The 18,418-nt window shown below is 44.8% G+C and overlaps 1 protein-coding gene and 1 pseudogene across 1 annotated transcript in view; one reads left to right on the forward strand and one right to left on the reverse strand.

The window, feature by feature from the left end:
• Ilkap (ILK associated serine/threonine phosphatase) overlaps positions 1-18,418 on the reverse strand; it is a 28,940-nt gene that overhangs the window by 6,005 nt on the left and 4,517 nt on the right. Inside the window, exons 3-10 of the mRNA XM_033763995.1 lie at positions 11,321-11,386; positions 10,796-10,852; positions 8,521-8,640; positions 7,239-7,365; positions 4,555-4,661; positions 3,903-3,996; positions 3,298-3,385; positions 1,944-2,065 (exon numbers count right to left, since the gene is read on the reverse strand). Coding sequence (XP_033619886.1) covers positions 1,944-2,065; positions 3,298-3,385; positions 3,903-3,996; positions 4,555-4,661; positions 7,239-7,365; positions 8,521-8,640; positions 10,796-10,852; positions 11,321-11,386 — 781 coding nt within the window. The remainder of the gene's footprint in view (positions 1-1,943; positions 2,066-3,297; positions 3,386-3,902; positions 3,997-4,554; positions 4,662-7,238; positions 7,366-8,520; positions 8,641-10,795; positions 10,853-11,320; positions 11,387-18,418) is intronic.
• Positions 5,177-6,182, forward strand: LOC104863635 (annotated as a pseudogene).

Genomic DNA, 18,418 nt, shown 5'->3' on the forward strand with positions numbered 1-18,418 from the left:
TCACCCCTGCTGCACAGGCAGCCTTTCCCAGAGCGCCTGCTGACAGTGGGAGGGACTGCAGGGCAGGGAAAGTCACCTGTGCCACCCCTAAGGAAATGCTGACTCAAGGCTCATTACAGAATGAGAAGGTTGTCAGGTGAAAGGATGACAGGGACCAGTTTGCTGATTACACAAGGAACAACAGAGCCCTCTGGCTGGCAGCACCACAGCTAAGTGCTGGGTTCCAGCCAGCATTCACGGTGGGACAGGCCGACTGACATGGGGAGCTGTTATTGCAGGGCACCTCCCACAGCACAGTTAGTACAAGCACTTCATCTGAACCTGAGAAAAGCTTTAAACCCAACTTCCGGTTTACAGAAAATATTTTTAAATTATACAGTGAAGAAACAGACAAATTTAAAACACTGGTGTAATTGCCGGCCTACACTAACATAGTCCAGAGCCTGGGGAGATACTCAATACAAAGTAAATGTGCATGCTGATTAGAATCCAGTCTGAAAAGAAGACAGTGAGGCCAACTGGGGAAATCTGAATACAGAAAGGAGTAGACAATCTAGTACTACCTAGTAATACCCTCAGGTGTGAAAGTGGTCGCTGATGATGTCGACATCCTTACCCTCAGGAAATGCATGGCTAAGTGTTTTAGGTGTGAAACCACCAAGTCAACAAGTAACTTTCAACCACCCCCCCAAACAGCAAACATGTAAAATGTTAACTACTGAATCTAGCTGGTAGACTGTGAAATAAAATTTGCTTTACTATCTTAAAGTTTTGTTCCATGTTTGAAAATCTTAAAATATGACAGCAACCGGGGCGGGGGGAGCTGGCCTCGGTGCGTGAGGTCACAGCAGGGCATTCCACTGCTCAGGGACACAGCCACTGCAGGTCCCCAGCTTCTGGCATGGGGCCTGTCGGGCGAGACCATTCAGCATCTGAACACTGCTCTCAGAAAGTGGTCACAGTGGTAGACTCCAGCAGACAGCACAGCTCATGGCCTAACCCTATCAATGCTCAGTTAAAGTGAAGCCAATGTGATCAAGATCAACCTCACTAATGCGGGCATTTTAAACAAACTCCAAGAGGACAGAATCCTCTCCAGAGGCGCCCCTACACCACTGGCTCAACTCCATCTGCTGCAGTGACAGACAACCCTGAGAATGTGCAGTGACAGTCCACTGCAGTGACTTTATGCTCACAGGTCACTTGTCTCCAACAGAAAACAAAACCTCAGTGGTCAGGCTGTGCAACAACTGAGGAAATACTTCTGGTCACATTCATCATGCAGTGTCCTTGAAGTGGAATTCTCTTAAAGACAGAATCTCTCATTTAGCTCCTGGGACAGATGGTAGGGACAAATCAGAGCAGACATGTGGTCTTTGAAGATTCAGAGACTATGAAGGCACACAGCCCTCAGTGCCAGGAAAAATGGGCCTCGAGGTATCAGCACACTCCAAAGTTTTGTTTTTGTGATGAGTCCCTATCTCCTGGATTCCTGTTACAGCATCCCAAGCAGTGGGGGCCACAGGATCACGCCACCTCACCCAGCTCTGAAGTCAGTTTTGACTCCTTTAGATTTCCTCTGGGGAACTCACCTAAAATTGCTAACTCACTTGGTGTAACAACTGGCAATATTTAAGAAGGTTCCCAGGTATAGAGAAAATGCTGCAAGCGATGAGCATTCTTTGGAGGCAGGGTCCGTTGTATTTTGGTGAATTTTTTTTCTTTTGGTAAATTGAGGAGGAATGTTTCCTGTGTGCACACTGCTTCCACTTGGACATAAATGAAGGCCTATGACAGTCATCCATGGATGTCACCATGGTGCTAGACCACAGATAGGGTCTTTTCATGCTCATGACTGTGACACGGGAGGTTCTACTCAGGGCCACTTCCACAGCCCACAGCCCTCCTTTCCTTCCCTGGGCCACCACCGGCCCTTTGGTTACCTGACATTTCCTCCAGCCTTCTGTATTCTCATTCGTTCTTCATACTGGGTTGGATTATGCTCTTTGCTGAGGCTTAAGGCCGCATGTTTCTGACTCTCCTCGTTGTAACGACACAGGATTGCCTGGAAGATGGATATTGTAACAGTCATGAAATGCAATGAGCAAGATCTAAAGCTGGCAGCTGCGAAAGGGTAACAATGGAGTCAGTTGCCTGCTGACAAACAGAAGTTCAGAGACTCCTGCATCAAATGAGTGTCAGACAGCAGTCACGGCACCCTGGGCAGGGTGAGCAGCCCTGTCTCAGTCTCAATTCTGGTGCAAACCGGATGATCACAGCCAGTGCTCACCAAGGCTGCTGTCATGGCTGTGACATGAAAGGCAGGCATGAGGCTGCAGGTCTGAGGCAAACACAAGGGCAGGCGCCTGCACCTTTGCATTCTCACCAGCAGCAGGCTCACTGTGTAGTGTCACAGGGGACGCAGCCCAGAGTATCAGTGCTGCACTTCCAGCCACGTACAGAGCCAGGATTCACACTGCCTCCAGTTCCACACCTGTGTGTGCATGTGCACACACTGGGTGTGGAGTCACTTGGTCTAAACACTGATGTCCAAGAGTCAGTCCACCAGAGGACAGAGGGGCCCAGGACACAGACCCCACCAGGAGGGTCTGTTTTGCTCCCTGCTGCACCCCAGGGACTGCTGGTTCACTCAGGGATGAATAAACACCCTTTGCAGGGGTGCAGTTCAGAGGCGGCTGCTCGTGTGGGCAGGGACTGTGTGGCTGAAGAGGCACAGGCTGGCTGGATGACAACAGCACTGAACACATGCAGTGCAGCAGGGAGGCCTGGGGCCAGCACTGCCCTCCACCACCACCACTGAGAAGCTGCTCGGGGCTCTCTGCTGCCTCTGGTGGCCTGGGCTTGGTGGCTGAGTAGACACTTACTGGTACTTTTTTAACTACAACTTTCAAATTATTTTGAAACTGTAATGGTTTGGAGAGGTAGGAGTTACCACTTCTCACTCAATACCATCTGAGGTCACAGAAACGAGTATTCTCAGCTACTTAAATACTAATTAAATTCCAAGCTACAGTACCACTAAGTGTACACACACACACACACGCACGCATGCACACACAGAGGGAAAAGCAAGCAGCACTGTTCCAGAGCATAACCCTTCCCAGAGAACAAACTGCCTGCAGCTTAGCAGCTGGCCCCTCGCCCAGGAGTCAAACTGCGCAGAATCCCCGCACGAACCCCACCAGAGGCTCCCACTGGCCATGTCAAACTCTAATGTTGCTCAGGTTCTCCCACGAGCCATACAATCACCTAGGTGAGTGGCTTAGGGCCACATACCCGACTGTCTCCAAGGTTGGCGATGTACAGGATGTTGTCCACAGCCAGGACACAGGTGGCAGTGGACCCGTCCTTCCAGGCAGGCTTCCTGGGGAGACACCAGAAATGCAATCATCACCATCAGACACCCACACACACTTTCCTGACACTCATAGAGAGTCTGGTATAGCTGTGTCCCCCAAGTTAAAGGCCTGGTCCCCAAGTCATGCAAAGAGGAGATGCCAGGGACTTTTCAGGCGGTAGCACCCAGGGGCAGACCCAGGTCTTTGCAAGTGTTCCCTCCAGGGGGCTGGGGACCCACTGGGTCTCCTTCTCTGCTTCCTGGCTCTGACTGAAGGCCCAACCCAAAGAGGCCAATCCAGCCTGGACTTGAAGTTCAGGTTAAACTCTTCCTTCATCGGTTATCTTGCGTCAAGCACTGTGTCAGCAGTGATACACAGCTGACTAGACTCCTCACTTCTGTTTCTTAGGTAACGCTTCTGAGCTTACTGGATGCCGGGCACTGTTCACACAGGGTGCATTACCAGTGAGCCCTGCCCCGAAGACCTGACTGCGGTCAGGAGACTGCCGCACACTTGCCCTTCTGCAGAGTTAGTTATACTTACTGGCTCGAAGCCTGTTTAAGGAACTCCTCATCAGTATGCTTGAAAGTGTCCAAAAGGCATCTCTTCACGGTTTTCTCTACACTGACCACATCTCCTATTACAGAGGACCAAGAACACAGTCTCTCAAGGAGGGAAGATCGTCCTCCCACTGTCGTTTATGTTCTGCACATCAGCATCAGCTGACTTCTATGCATGACCAAGAACAATCTAATTCCTCACCTGTAAGACTGTGCCATGTGGATTGGACTTACTAGCTTCCCCAGCAGCAAAGCAGGCAAGACACTCATTGCACCCTGGACAGGGCATGGGAGATCTGAGAATTGCCATCTGGACCATGCAGCATGGCCACAACCTCAGCCTCAGGCCACTGCACCTGCCAATCTACTCCTTTAATAAAAGTCACCAATAACCGGTGCTATGGCATGCATGCCTGTAACTTCAGCTGCTCTGAGGCTGAGGCAAGGGGGTTGTGAATTCAAGGCCAGTCTGGCAGCTCAGCGAGACTCTGGTTAGATGCAGCTTAGTGGTAGCACAGCCCTGCATTTGACCCCCAGTGCTGTGAAAACTGATCATTGACTCCTCCCCAAAGCAAAACAAACACTGTCCAAGTAAGCCCCAAACGAGCATTAGCCAGTTTAGTTCTCAGTCTCACCTTTAGGGAACTTCCTGATCAAGTTCTGATGCAAATTCTGTGCAGCAAATTTTGAAGCTCGAATTCCTCCATGTCCATCAAAAACAGCAAAATACGAGACCCGAGTACTGGAAGAATTAAGAATCAATTAAATTCACAGCAAAGATAATGCTTCCTCATTAAAGCTTTTAAGTGCGCATCGAAGATAATGAACTGAAGACAGAGGTCACACTGCTAAGACACCAGTCGTCTGTCACAGTGGGAAAAAAGCTGGATTACTCACTAAAAAAAAAAAAAAAAAAAAAGTAACTCTCATGGCACGTTACAGGGTAAGAGTCCAGGGATGTTTTCAAAGACCCAAGACCTGTTCCTTCACTGAGGATGAAGTCAAAAGTCAGAACTTTTTCCTATTTAAATCAGGCTTATTTATTTAGCTTTAAACATTACCCCAGTCACTGATCCAAGACATCCAAAAGTGGCTTTAAAAGATCAAATAAATTTTGATTAATATCTAATTTTTAAAGTCTATATTACGAATTTTATTCCTATAACCCTTTCCTGTTTTGCCAGAATATTATGGGACAAAAGGGAGTAAGAAAAGTTTCAAGAAGAAAAGAACACAGAATGCCTATGAGAGCTCTTTCCCATCTTGCAAGATGGCAAGTGAAAAAGCTGAGAAGCCCAATACTAAAGAGGAGAAACCTCAAGCCAAGAAGGCTGATGCCACTGGCATGGTTAAAAAGGATAATGTGAAGAAAGATAAAAAGTCCAAGAAGGGGCAGCCCCACTGCAGCCGAAACCCTGTCCTGGTGAGAGGAATTGTACTACCATGTACTCCAGAAAGGCTTTGTACAAGAGAAAGTACTCAGTTGCTGAATCCAAGGTTGAGAAGAAAAAGAAGAAGGTTCTTGCTACTGTCACAAAACCAGTTGGTGGTGACAAGAATGGCAGTACCCGAGTGGTTAAAGCTTCGCAAAATGCCTAGATACCACCCTACTGAAGATGTGCCCTGAAAGCTGTTGAGCCATGGCAAAGAAAAACCTTTCAGTCAGCACGTGAAGAAACTGAGAGCCAGCATCATGCCTGGGACCGTCCTGATCATCCTCAATGGCCACCACCAAGGCAAGACAGTGGTTTTCCTGAAGCAGCTAGACAGTGGCTTGCTACTTGTGACTGGGCCTCTTAACTTTAATGAAGTTCCTCTTCACAGAACACACCAGAAGTTTGTCATTGCCACCTCCACAAAAATTGATATATATCAGCAATGTGAAAATCCCCAAACACCTCACTGATGCTTACTTCAAGAAGCAGCTGTGGAAGCCCAGACACCAAGAGGGGTGAGATCAACAATGAGAAAGAGAGGTACCAGATTTCTGAGCAGCTCAAGGTCAATCAGAAAGCGGTGGACTCGCATATTTTACCAGAAATCAAAGCTGTTTCTCAGCTCCGGGGCTACATGCAATCCCTTTTTGCTGTGACAAATGGAATGTACCCTCACAAATTGGTGTTCTGAAATTCTTACTAAGAATCTAATTAAATAACTGATATGATGAAAAAAAAAATGCCTAGGAGAAAGGACATTTACCCTGCAGAGCCACTCTTTTTTTTCTTAATACCAGGGATCGAACTCAAGACCTTGTGCTTGTGAGGCAGACGATGGCACCACTAAGCTAAATCCCTGGCCCCTAAACATCACTCTTTATGTTCCTTGACTGTATAATTCTTGTTTGTTTTTGATTTTGGTACTAGGGATCGAACTCAGGACCTGGCGCTTGTGAGGCAGTTGGCAGCACCACTGAGCTAAATCCCTGGACCAAGAGCCACTCTTATTTTACCTACAGCCTGCTCTTTTCTGGGTGGCAGCGCTGGTACAACCTGACTTGTACTCACCCAAAGGTTGTGCTTTCCTGGGCTTCCCAGAATCCTTGTCCTGGCTCTGTAGTTCCCTCCTGGTGCCCACCAAGGCCCTCACGTCCCCACAGTCAGAGCAGCCATATGGGCAGGTGCACATGCGTCAGCTGTACCCATGACCAGCTGCTCGGCAGCAGCATCACCCTTTTCTTCACAACTGGCTCTGCTACTGGACACAATCCACCAGCATGTGGTAGGACACCAACCCACTGGTGTCATGGAACAAGCAGTACTAATAGATGTGGCAACACAATATATGTTACTGTTTTGTAAAATGGAGCGTGTTAACAACCCACTTCATGTCCTACCTTCTGGGTTTTGTCTTTGTGTCTAAGGCTTCTCAAAGCGCTTTCTTTCAGTTGGCACAGCTATAGAAAACTGCTGTCCTTCTTCTCAACACCATTTAAGACTTTTGGTTCCTTCTGGGCTCTGAGTGGCTAAATTGCTTTCCCCTCATGCTAGTTAGACTTTAGTTAATGGCTCTCGGCGCTACTTTCCAGGTTCCAGATTAAGAAGACTGTCAGAAGCTGCCCTGTTCCTGTCACATGGCAGCTGGCAGGCAGTGACAGACACCTCGGGACTACCCCTGGCCTGTGGGCCTTTACCTACCAGGTGCCAGCAGCACCCTCCTCTCCAAAATGTGACAAGAATCTCCTCAGACATTGACAAATGTTTCCTGGGAGACAAAAAGCAGCCCCAGCTGAGAACCACCGATACAGAAGGAACTCAGTCTAAAGCATCACTCAGAATAGAGAGCTTAATGTCCACCAGCTTCACTGGAGCTGGACACTCACATGAGGGACGAAGGGGGCTTGCACTCCTCAGTGATGTCATTCAGGATGACGTGGGCATCCTGCATCTCCTCCCTCTCACCCTTCCTCTCAGCCACATAGCCTTTCAGACCAAAGATCATCGAAGAACCTAGGAAAAGAACACAAAAAGCGAATACAAAACTGTGCCCTGCCTTTAGAAGCCCTAATCCCAGAGCAAAATACAGGAACTGTGCTGCTTTACTTGGTGACCTCCTAACAGTGCAGTGCAAACAAACAGAACCTCTCAAGGCATGTCCCCAGCTGTGAGTCTGTGACCGTCATCAGAGCTGTTGGGCAAGATGACTGGGGGAGACAAGGAGAACAGCCAGTGAGCACAGAAGGGCTCTGCTGAAGGACAGCGTCAAAGCACCAGGGCCGGGCAGTAATGCCTGGCTCCGTCTGGGGAAGGGCCCATGAAAATCCAGTCCGGTAATAATTTAATGACACCAGAAAAATTTTTGCATTTAGAAAAAAGTCTGTCCCAAAAGTCATGTTAGGGACCCTGAAAACATGTATTTTCATGCTCAAGGTTGGTGCATGTCAGCAAATGGTTAAGGCAGTTGCTTTTACTTCAACTGAGGAAGGAAAGGAGTCAATGTAGGCACACGGTTGTATATACACGCTTGTGCCATCAGTGGGACCAGCCCACACGCCCCATGAGACATTCATGCACATAACACCAGTGGTCCAAGCTGGTGGAAATGTGTTAAAAGCCAGGCCAGTTTAAGCTTGTTTTCTGACACCTGAAGCCATGTAAGTAATAAAACAAAACACTCAAGAGAGCTGTTCTGTGGCAAAGGTTGAGCTGAAGCCCACACCTTCACAGCAGAAGCGGATCTTCCCACCCTCTCCCCATGCACTCCTATAGCCCTCACTGAGGTCACCTATGGCAAAAAACAAAGCAGTCCGTATGGGAAACAAAAATCCACAGCTATTTCTCCTTGGTTGATGCTAATCAGCATGCTGTGACCAAAGACTGGGTGTCACAGAAAGACTAAGCAGTCAATAAAGATGCCATTCTCCATAGGAAGCTGTGACAAACTCCTGTGCTTCATAACCTTCAAGGAACAAAGCAGTGTCCCAAGTGAAGGCCAGACATACGTGAGAAAAGGCAAAGCAGCCTTGGACACTGTCCATAAAAAGAAAACTCTAACCTATTTCTTGGGTTCAGACATAAAGTATAACTATAAAGCTGAGATTGTTTTTGCTCTGGGTTGTTTTAAAATATGAAGTCTAATACATTGTTTTCAAACTGTCTGAAAACCTTTACAAACTTTCTTTTCCACAAGCTCTTCACTGCCATTCTTCTCTTCCTCGGAAGCTTTTCTCTTTGCTCCTTTTCCTTCATTCTTTACCATCTGGGAAATCGATGCCCCAAGAGAACCTGGGTATAAAGGATAAGCCAGAATGAAATACAGCTGTGGACCATCAGAAACTGTCACTACAGACTAAGTTCCATCCAGACACGGATGATTCTTCAAACAAGGACCAGCGGACATAGCAGTTAGGGCAGGCTTGGGAGGAGGACGTGGGCCATGACAGGGCCCTACAGTCAGAGCGCACAGCAACATCTGGGTCCTGAGTCATAGTGACCCTGCAGATACCTGTACGAAAGACTTCTCAGCAAAAATTTACTAATTTAAATTAAAATATAAACTTACATAGGTACTTTTAACCTGTAACATATATGTGTTTTACATCCAAAGACCCTAACGGATAAACAGGGCCATTTCTAAAATCTGTAAATAAATGAATATACCTTGTACTGGTTTTAAAAAGCAGCAAGTGTTCAAAAAGGCTCAAAATGATGTAAAAGGCAGGCTTTACCCAAGCCCAGCCAGCCCTCCCACAGCCTCCCTCCCTCTCTGTACTCAAAGCCACACTTCAGAGTGCTCACAGTACTTATGTGTTCGGTTGCGGGGAGACATTGTTATCTCAGAGGAGGGCTTGAAAACCAATGGGGACAGGTACTCCAAATAGCCTACAAATGGCAGCACCGTCCTAGCAAATGGACCTACATGTTCTGTGCACTGAAGTATAAAAGCACCACGTACTCAACTACTCTTTTCAGAAATTTCAATGCTAAAGAAAAAGAAACTTTACTGGACTTATTTTACAGCCCACTACATGGTCAATTTTCATAAATGGTCCTTGCCTGCTCAGGTAGAATGTCTAGTCTTCTACATGGTTGTATATGTGTGTGTGTGTGTGTACATATATGCATCTGCCAAATCCCAAACATGTTAGCAGTTGTATGTAAATCTTCTAAATGCTTACTACTTTACCATCTTTTTCCCTCTACTAAGAGAAAAACCAAATCAAATCTTCATTTCTCTTGTGAAACCCATGAAGAGCCTTGTTTGCAGTGGCAAACCTTTAACCAGGGCACTGTCCAGACTAGGTAGTTTCAGGCTAAATGGCAGGACCACGCTGTAATTCTGGGTGTGAGTCTGCAGCCCTGAGAACTTGAAAATTCTTTTTTTTTTTTTTTTTGGTACCGGGGATCAAACTCGGGTCCTTGTGCTTGCAACACAGGCAGCAGAACCACTGGGCTAAATCTCTGGCCCTTGAAAATTCTTATGTAAGTGAAAATACTTTTTCTAAATAGAGGGAGTATATAATACAATCTTTCTAGACTGATCCCATTGATTTCATGGTAATAATAATACAAAAAACCTAGTTGGAATAGCAGTGCATGCTCTACCTGACAACCAAAGGCAAGTTTTATACCAAAGGTAACTGTGTACAACACAGGACCACCTGCACCTCACTGCTCCCATCACCCCACAAGGGCAACTCCAGTGAGACAGAATGATAAATCTGTGGTAATGTGTTCTGTTCTTCCCTTCTACACAAGTGACACAAAAGAATGTTAACTACTCTCAGGAGCAGGTACAGACCATGTGAATAGGCTTGTTGCATTTGGGTCTGTGAGAAACAAAACAAGGCAAACCTGAGGAACAGACTAAATTTTTAAAAAAGGTTCCTAATAGAGCTGCGGGTGTAACTCAGTGGTACAACAGTTGTCTAGTATGCTCAAGGTTCTAGGTTCAATCCTCAGTATTGCAAGATAAGTAAGCTAAATTAAAAATTAATGCCGAAGTTCAGAGTAAACTATGGAACTCTTCATCCTTAAAGGCAGTTCCAGGAGGCTGAGAGTCAAGAAGTTAACAGCTGGGCGTGGAGGTGCACACACATAACCCAGCACTGAGTGGGGTAAGGTAGGAGGGTTGTGAGTTTAAATCTTATCTGCAAGACTACTCTGCAAGACCCTTTCTCATAATTTTAAAAAGTAAATTAATAAAAGGGTGATATAACTTGTGGCAGGGTACCCTTAAGTCTAGTCCCCAGTATCACACACACACACACAGAAAAGATAATCACCAAAGATAATGTATTATGGAAGTATGTATATTTTTGCTTCCACATGATGGTGTCTAGTGAGGATTTAAAACTCCTGTTGAAAGCTATGCATAAATTCTGCCCAAGAGGGAAGTACATTATTTCCAACGGCACCTTGGAATCTGTTTCCCTCTTACCTGACTCGCCACTGCCTGCAGGAGGGAGATCATCGAAAAGCAAAGGTCCCCCAGATCCTGAAACACAGCAGAACACTGAGTGAGCCCATGGAGAACCCTAAGGCTTATGCTTCAGAATCCATCCCACCAGGACACCTATGCAGGTTATAGAAATAAACTCAGAACTCTTGTGTCAATCCAGTGGCAATTCATACTGCAGTAATATCTTGAACCTATTTTAAAGACCTATCACTTCAGAGGAAATAAAAATTCTGCTTTGCAAAGTTGATTTTATTTCAGCTAGTAAAATCAATTCTCAAACGAACCAGAGAAAACTGCTCAACATTTTTAGGCAGTACTTCTCAGGGCTAGTGACTAACAGATTTTTCTGCCTTACCTGATGCCATGGATTCAAAACTTAAGACAGTCCAACACCTAAAACATCTGTGTGTTGAAAATGGGGGAAAGGGAAAAAGATTGAGACAACTACAATCCCAGGATGAGCAGAGACATTGACACACACCTGGGAGAGCCTGAAGACTGTACCTGAGTCAGTACTGCCGGCCGGGGGGAGGCCATCAAAGAGCAGGGGTCCTTTTTCAGCTTCTTTCCCTGAAACACAAAAACCTTGTTTAGAGAGCAGATAGTCATTGTCAGGTGGACTTTCAAAGGGAAACACAGAGTGCTCCCCACTTTGAAACAAGTTTGCTATTACACTCAAATTCCTTCACTGGGACAACACTTAGTTTTAAAAAGTACTTTACAGACAGCTATTTTGTATGGACCTTTGTTTCCAGACAACACTTAGTTTTAAAAAGTACTTTACAGACAGCTATTTTGTATGGACCTTTGTTTCCAATGTTACAATCAACATAAGTGCAGTGAATGAAGCCTCATCAGGCATTTTAAAATCCCCTGGGTATTTTGAGGCAAACAACTTTTCTGTTAATAGGATTGTGGGTCTTTTCTTTTTTCCCCAGGATATATGGCCTCAGCAGAAAGCCAGGGAAACAATTCACCTAAAAAATATGAAAATTTACAAGCCACAAAAGCAGATGTCTTAAATTTTTATGTCCCATTATTTTTTTTCCACATAAAATTTAACCACCATTCCTCTCTAGCTTTTCTGCAGAATTCTATTTAAGCTATTAGATATATGAGCTGGCCCAGAGGAATACAGGAGAAATGAAGGGCTGAAGATGGAAGTGGGGTAGTTCCCTCTACCCATGGTCTAACATTCCAGTTTGTCACCTGAGGTTAACTACAGTCCAAAAATACTAAACGGACAAGTACAGAAATAAAAACACTTCTTGTCACCAAGTGCACAGCACCCAGAGTAATATGCCAAAAGCACATGCCATTCCAGCCATCCTACCCGGGTTGTGACTGAACCCTTCATCCAGTGTATCCCTGCTCTATATGCTACCCGCCACTTGGTTACTTGGGAGGCATAGTTACTCAGTAGCCCTCTTGGTTGTCAGGTCCGCTGTCCTCGTATCTCAGTGATATTGGTTCACATAACCTTTACTTTCCTTAATAATGTCCCCAGAGTATAAAATTTCATTACAGTATATTGCTGTAATTCTATTTTATTCCTATTGTTGTTAAACTCTTTTGTACCTGACTTATAAATTTAAACCTGTCATAGATATATATGCATAGGGAAAAAAAATTTATATAGTTTACAACTCTCAGGTTCAAGCATCTACCTGGTTCTTGGAACATATCCCTCTGGATAAGGGGAAGGTATCATATATAGCGCACTTACTGCCTACAAAGTTCAATACACTGACCAAGCACAGAGGCCATGTCCCTCTTCTTGTTCCTTGGAGATTAAGTATAAAAAATACACATTTAAAAACCAATTGGGGCCGGGGATTTAGCTCAGTGGTTCGGTGGCCTGCCTTGCAAGCTTAAGGACCCGAGTTCAATCCCAGGTACCAAGAAAAAAAACCACCCCCCTGCAAAACCAAAAAAACCCCAAAACCCAAAACCCAAAAACAAAAACCAAAAACCAAAACAAAACAAAATAACCCAATTGACTGGCTGGGCATGGTGGTGCATGCCTGTAATCCCAGCACTTGGGAGGCTGAAGCAGGAGGATCGCTGTGAGTTCAAGACCAGCCAGGGCTACACAGTGAGTTTCAGGTCAGTCTCAACTATGTAGTGAGACCCTGCCTCAAAAAGCCAAAAAAAGGAAAAAAAAAAAAAAAACTGACTTTAACAAATTTATATCCTTTAACACGTTCACAACAGGGTTGTCATTTGTATGTCCTGTTGCTGGTTGCCTTGAACAACTGGTGGCACACACACTATGCATGACTATACCATCTGTACCATCAGTGATACAAGCTGCCCAATGGGACAGTCATGCACATACCACCAGGAGTTCAAGCTGGTGTTTGGAACATGTTGAAGAGGTTCAACCATATTGTCTTTTGCCTTCATGCAGAATTAGCTAGATAGCAACTGTCTTTTAAAAACAAAAATTTAAATTAAAAACTATAAACTTCAAGTAAAGAAATTTATTGAGGGATATCTAGGCCAGGAGTACTTAAATACTACATATACAAGAAGTTCCTGAGTTAACAAAAAGCAACTCTAGCTTTAAGGCCTTACTAAAAATGCAAAAATATATCCTAAAACTTTAAAATCACCCTCAAATAAGAGGAATTGCACATACTTGCAATACCTAAAGACCCTATGAAGTATACAGTAAAATCCTTCCCTGATATCTGGTAGAGAATGGCTACAGTACTGCCCACAAGTAACAAAACCCAAGGATGCTCAAGTCCTTACATGAAATGGGACCTTACTTGTCTAGGAACATCTTCCTGTACACTTTAAATCATCTTGCCGTATCTGTAATGCCTGATACCATGTAAACACTAGGCAGTAGGAAATAACCAAAGAAAAGTCTGCACCTTTTGAGTACAGATGGAATATTTAAAACTTTCAATCCATGATTGGTTGAATCCATGAGTTGTATATTCAAGACTCAGGACACTAAAAGGTACTTAGGGTAAACAAGTCCTCAATATGTTAATTCCCCTGCAAAAAATCTCTACCATTCCAGCAGGTCACTTCCAAGGTGAGCCCAAACTATGCTGGCCTACAACCAAAATACCCATTCTCCTCAGACTCCAAAGCCTTACGGGATGATGTAGAAGTCCCATGGCATCTAGTGAGGCCAGCAGTCAGGAGTCTCAGGAGTGGGGAGTATACATTACAGGGAAGACATCAGCCTAAGAGCAACTAACCTCTCCCTCCACTCGTGCCACTGTGAATTATCAGCCCATAGAAACAGTCTTCCACTGCCACTGTTCCAACAAGGCAGTCTTCTTTACCCACATAATAAATACATTTTCAGTTCATGTGGGCCATTTCTAGCTTAGTGCTAGCCTGGCCCCTTCCTTTCACTACAGCAGTAAGATAGTTCCTCAAATTAGCACCATCCCCACAGAATGCCCCTGACCTTCCTTCTGACTCTGGAATACAAGAGGGACTGCAACTGAACACAGAGACTAGCATACATTTTGCTGGCCAAAACTGAGAAAGGATTGGAAAAATGTATGGGTACTGTTTGTAAGGTATTATACTACTTAAACTTATTTAATCCTTAAAATAGCAAGGCAGGCATTGTTTTTACTGAGCAACTGAGGTCAAATACCTGCCCAAGATCAGTAGGGCAAGAGTGGGAATTCAAACCCATGAGGCTGGCTTCCTACTCCATGCTCTGATGAGGTGCCTTCGAGTACTAGAGCACTACAAATGTGATCTTTCTAGGAACTTCACAAAGATCGCCATCATCTCAGCCTCACAACAATCCTTTTGTACCATCAATCAAACCACAGGTTTGCATCTAGATGTTGTGGGGTGGGGTAGCAGTACTCGGGATGGAATCCAGGGCCTGAGCTACAGCCCTAGCCCATTTTTTTGAGACAGGGACTTGCTAAATTACCCAAACTGGGCATAAATTTGCCATCCCTCCTGACTCTTCCTCCCAGAGTACTAGTGGGATTACACTCACAAACTACCATATCCCATGGCACTTAAAAAACAAAAACCTTTAGATTATCGATCCTATTCATATAATGGAACTTTGGGTAGGGGTACCAGGAATCAAACTCTGGACCTTGCGCTTGCCAGGCAGTCACTGTGTGGCTCAGCTTCATTCCTGGCTCTATAATAGAACTTCTGATTAGTCAAACCCTTATGTTCTTTTGGATAAACAGAAATTCTAAGTGAGGCAGACTGTCATCATTAGGTAAGTGTGACCTTGACCCAAAACGGTCACCCACCCAGTTCTAAATAGAACGCTAACAAAGAATGAAAGAAGACTGAAAATGTTTTTCCATTATAATCTTGCCTCAATTTTTAGTTATCTACATCCTAAGACTAAGTCCACTACAAATTTATGAGAAAAATAGTCATGGGTCAATCATATTCAGGGGCAAGGTTCCTATGTATAAAAAAATCAGAGATCTTAAACAGAGATCTTAAAAGATTTTGCCTAAATTGTTTTTAATTCTTGAATTTTCTTTCAACTACAAAAGTACCACAGATGTTTCCAAAACATCACAAACAAGTATTACAAAACAAAACAAACAAACAAAAAAAGGGGGGCAGGAGGTGAGGGTTGCTCTGCCATGATCCCCTACCACAGCAACACTGGTATGTGCTTCCCACTTTCCTTTATGCTCACATGTATGTGTACATGCATTTTAATCTCTAGAAGGCAGAAACAAACTCCACATGATACTCCCTCCACAGAGCTCATTCACATCATTCACAGGCCAAGCTCTGGCCAATGCACCAGGCCCTGATTCATCCACAGATAGCTGCATACTACCCCACTCATCCGCCTGAGTTCTTTACTGATGTGCAGTCAGTGTCTCCCAACACCTCGGGTGAGAAATAATGCCACAAAAACAGCTTGACACATATATTCTTAATCTGCCAGACTGCTGGTCAAAGGACATGAACAATTTAAATTTGACAGAAACCACAATCTATTTCTTCAAAGCTGTGATAACTTCCACTCTCAACTTTATGAAAAGTACCATTTCCTACACAGTACTTTCACCAATTCTGCTCATCTATGGATGGAAAAATACCGCATGTCAGTGATTTGGTATTCTTTCCCTTCATGACTAGAGAATTTGAGTTATTTTTTCTACAAATGGTCAAGATATATCTTTTGACCATTTTTCTAATGTGTTATCTTATTTACTTTGTGAGACTTTCCTATATTAGGTGTGTATATATTTGGGGGGGGTACTGGGAATTGAACTCAGGACCTTGTGCTTGCAAGGCAGGCAGAAACACCTCTAAGCTAAATTCCTGGCCCAGGTATATTAACCCACAATAATGAATATTGTCATTATTTTCTCAGTCTGTCTTTTGCCTTGGTGGTATCTTTCGTCTGATGAAATTTAAAATTTTTACACAAATTCATTTTTTTGACTTGAGGTTTTTCTTGCTTAACCCTGTAGTTTTACAATTAATTTGTTTCTTCTAGTATCTTAACCTTTATGCTCGTACTGCATCTCCAACTTTTTAAAAGAAAAATTTCAGAGGTCTGCCAAAAATATTCAGGTCTTGACAGGTAATGCTGGGGTTGAACCCAGGGCCACAAGCATATTCTCTGCACTAAACCGAAACCCCTTCCTATTGTCAGTTTTACACATACAGGTGCAGCTAAATAAAACTGGGAGCAAGTGACTGTATTTTGGAAGCAACTTCTAAGTCAGCTTTTTTCTTTTTGTGTGTGGCAATAGGAATTGAATCCCTTCACACTGAGGTACATCCTTAGCTCTTTAAATTTTTTATTTCAACACAAACTCTGGCTAAATCACTAAGTCACCCATTCCCAGCTTGGACTTTTGATCCTCTTCAACCATGGGATGACAGGAAGTGGCACCCTTTCTCAAAGAGGAAAATAGTCACTGAAGGCACAGGGTAAGTGAAGAGATAGGTTTAAACCACACAGTTACATTCCTAATCTCCTCTTTTTGGAGCCTGTGAAAATGACTGGGTCTTGTATTGTTCCCTGCATCACCTCAGAAATCTGTGGCACCTTCATATCCTGGGCAAAGGCCAGGGTGCAGTTTAGCTTCATGCTTCTGTACACATCAGCAAACACGATTTACTGAAACAAAGTATGGTCTATAAATAATGACAGTATTTTCAGAAATTGTGAAATCTGTTCACATTCAAATGATTTTCTACATATGTCAAATCTTAGGTTGGTTTTAACTGTCAAGGCAACTTTGGATCCCAATTCTGTCTCTCACTTTAGTACTTATCTCCCCTCAGTTTCCTGTCACCTACAAATTCTCACAGCAGGTATTCTTTGCTTTAAAAGCTACTTTTAAAAATGCACGCAGGGCCAGGGATTTAGCTCAGAAGTGCTGCTGCCTGCCTCGCAAGCACAAGGACCCAAGTTCGATCCCCAGTACCAAAAATAAAAAATAAAAATAAAACCCGGCCAGCTGCACTTGGGAGACTGAGACAGGAGGATCGCTGGGTTCAAGGCCAGCCTGGGCTAACATGGCAAGACCCTGTCTTTAAAAAATCAAAAAAGAACAAAAGGCCACTCAGCCAAGCATGCCCTGTGACAGCGTGCGGTTCTAATAAGCTGGGAAGTTAACTAATGCACTGTCCACGAAGGGGCTTAAACACAGTGCAGCCGGTCACCCCATCAGCAAGAGCTGGACCCTGAGCCTAGAAAGAACAGCGGCAGGATATACCTTCCCCAATGAGTATGGTGACAAGCTACTAAGTGCCAACGTGTAAGGCTTCAAGCTGTTCACTACAGTGGATGTAAAGGGGCCTTCCCGTAACAGCAGATCCAAATTAATTTTGGGTAAAAAGTAAGAGAGACTAAAATGACAGGTTTACAGTCGCCCTTGTGAACCCAAACTCTGCCCAAAATACATTCACATAGAAGTTGAACTCCACTAGCAGACAAATGGCTGCCTGTACAAAGGTAGTTTTTACGCACAACTATAACTTACAGTTCTCTAGAAATGAATGACTGAGTCAGTCCACAGACTCAACACATTTAAATGTTCCTGTCCCAGCAGATTGGTCAATGGAGGAAAGCTCAGTAACAGTGCCATCAGAGGAACAAGGGCAAAAGAATGAAACTCCAAAAGGGCCCGATGAAGTCTGGAGGTGCGTATGTTAAAAGCCAGAATCCAGACCCCGAGGGAGGCAGAGCCCCTTCCCCGCGGTGGAAGCCCCTCTAGTGCCCACTGCGCGTAGCTCTGGCTAGCTGGAGCACCGGGGGTCCCCCCGTGAGCACGTTTCCGTCCTCAGATCTATGCAAACCACAGGTCTCCCCATCTTCAGAAGCCCAAACGCACCCTGCCCCTTTGCCCAATCTCTCTCGCTGGCCTTGCAGCCTCACTCCTGGGGCGCTCGGCAATTCCCAGTAGAGAACTCTCGCCAGTTTTAATTATAACCACCTGCGCTCAGAACTCAGCACTCCGAAAGCAAAGGCTAGGTCTTCTTCGCCCTCCGACTCCCTACTGCACACGTGCACCAGCCGCCGCCCGGGGACCCCACGGGACTGACCGCCCCCATCTCCCGGGGGAAGCGCTGACTCGGACGCCAGCCCCGAAGGGCCCAAGGCGTGGC

Source organism: Fukomys damarensis, unplaced genomic scaffold (assembly GCF_012274545.1).
Source record: "Fukomys damarensis isolate Sample0158 unplaced genomic scaffold, DMR_v1.0_HiC HiC_scaffold_16, whole genome shotgun sequence".
NCBI lineage: Eukaryota > Metazoa > Chordata > Mammalia > Rodentia > Bathyergidae > Fukomys > Fukomys damarensis.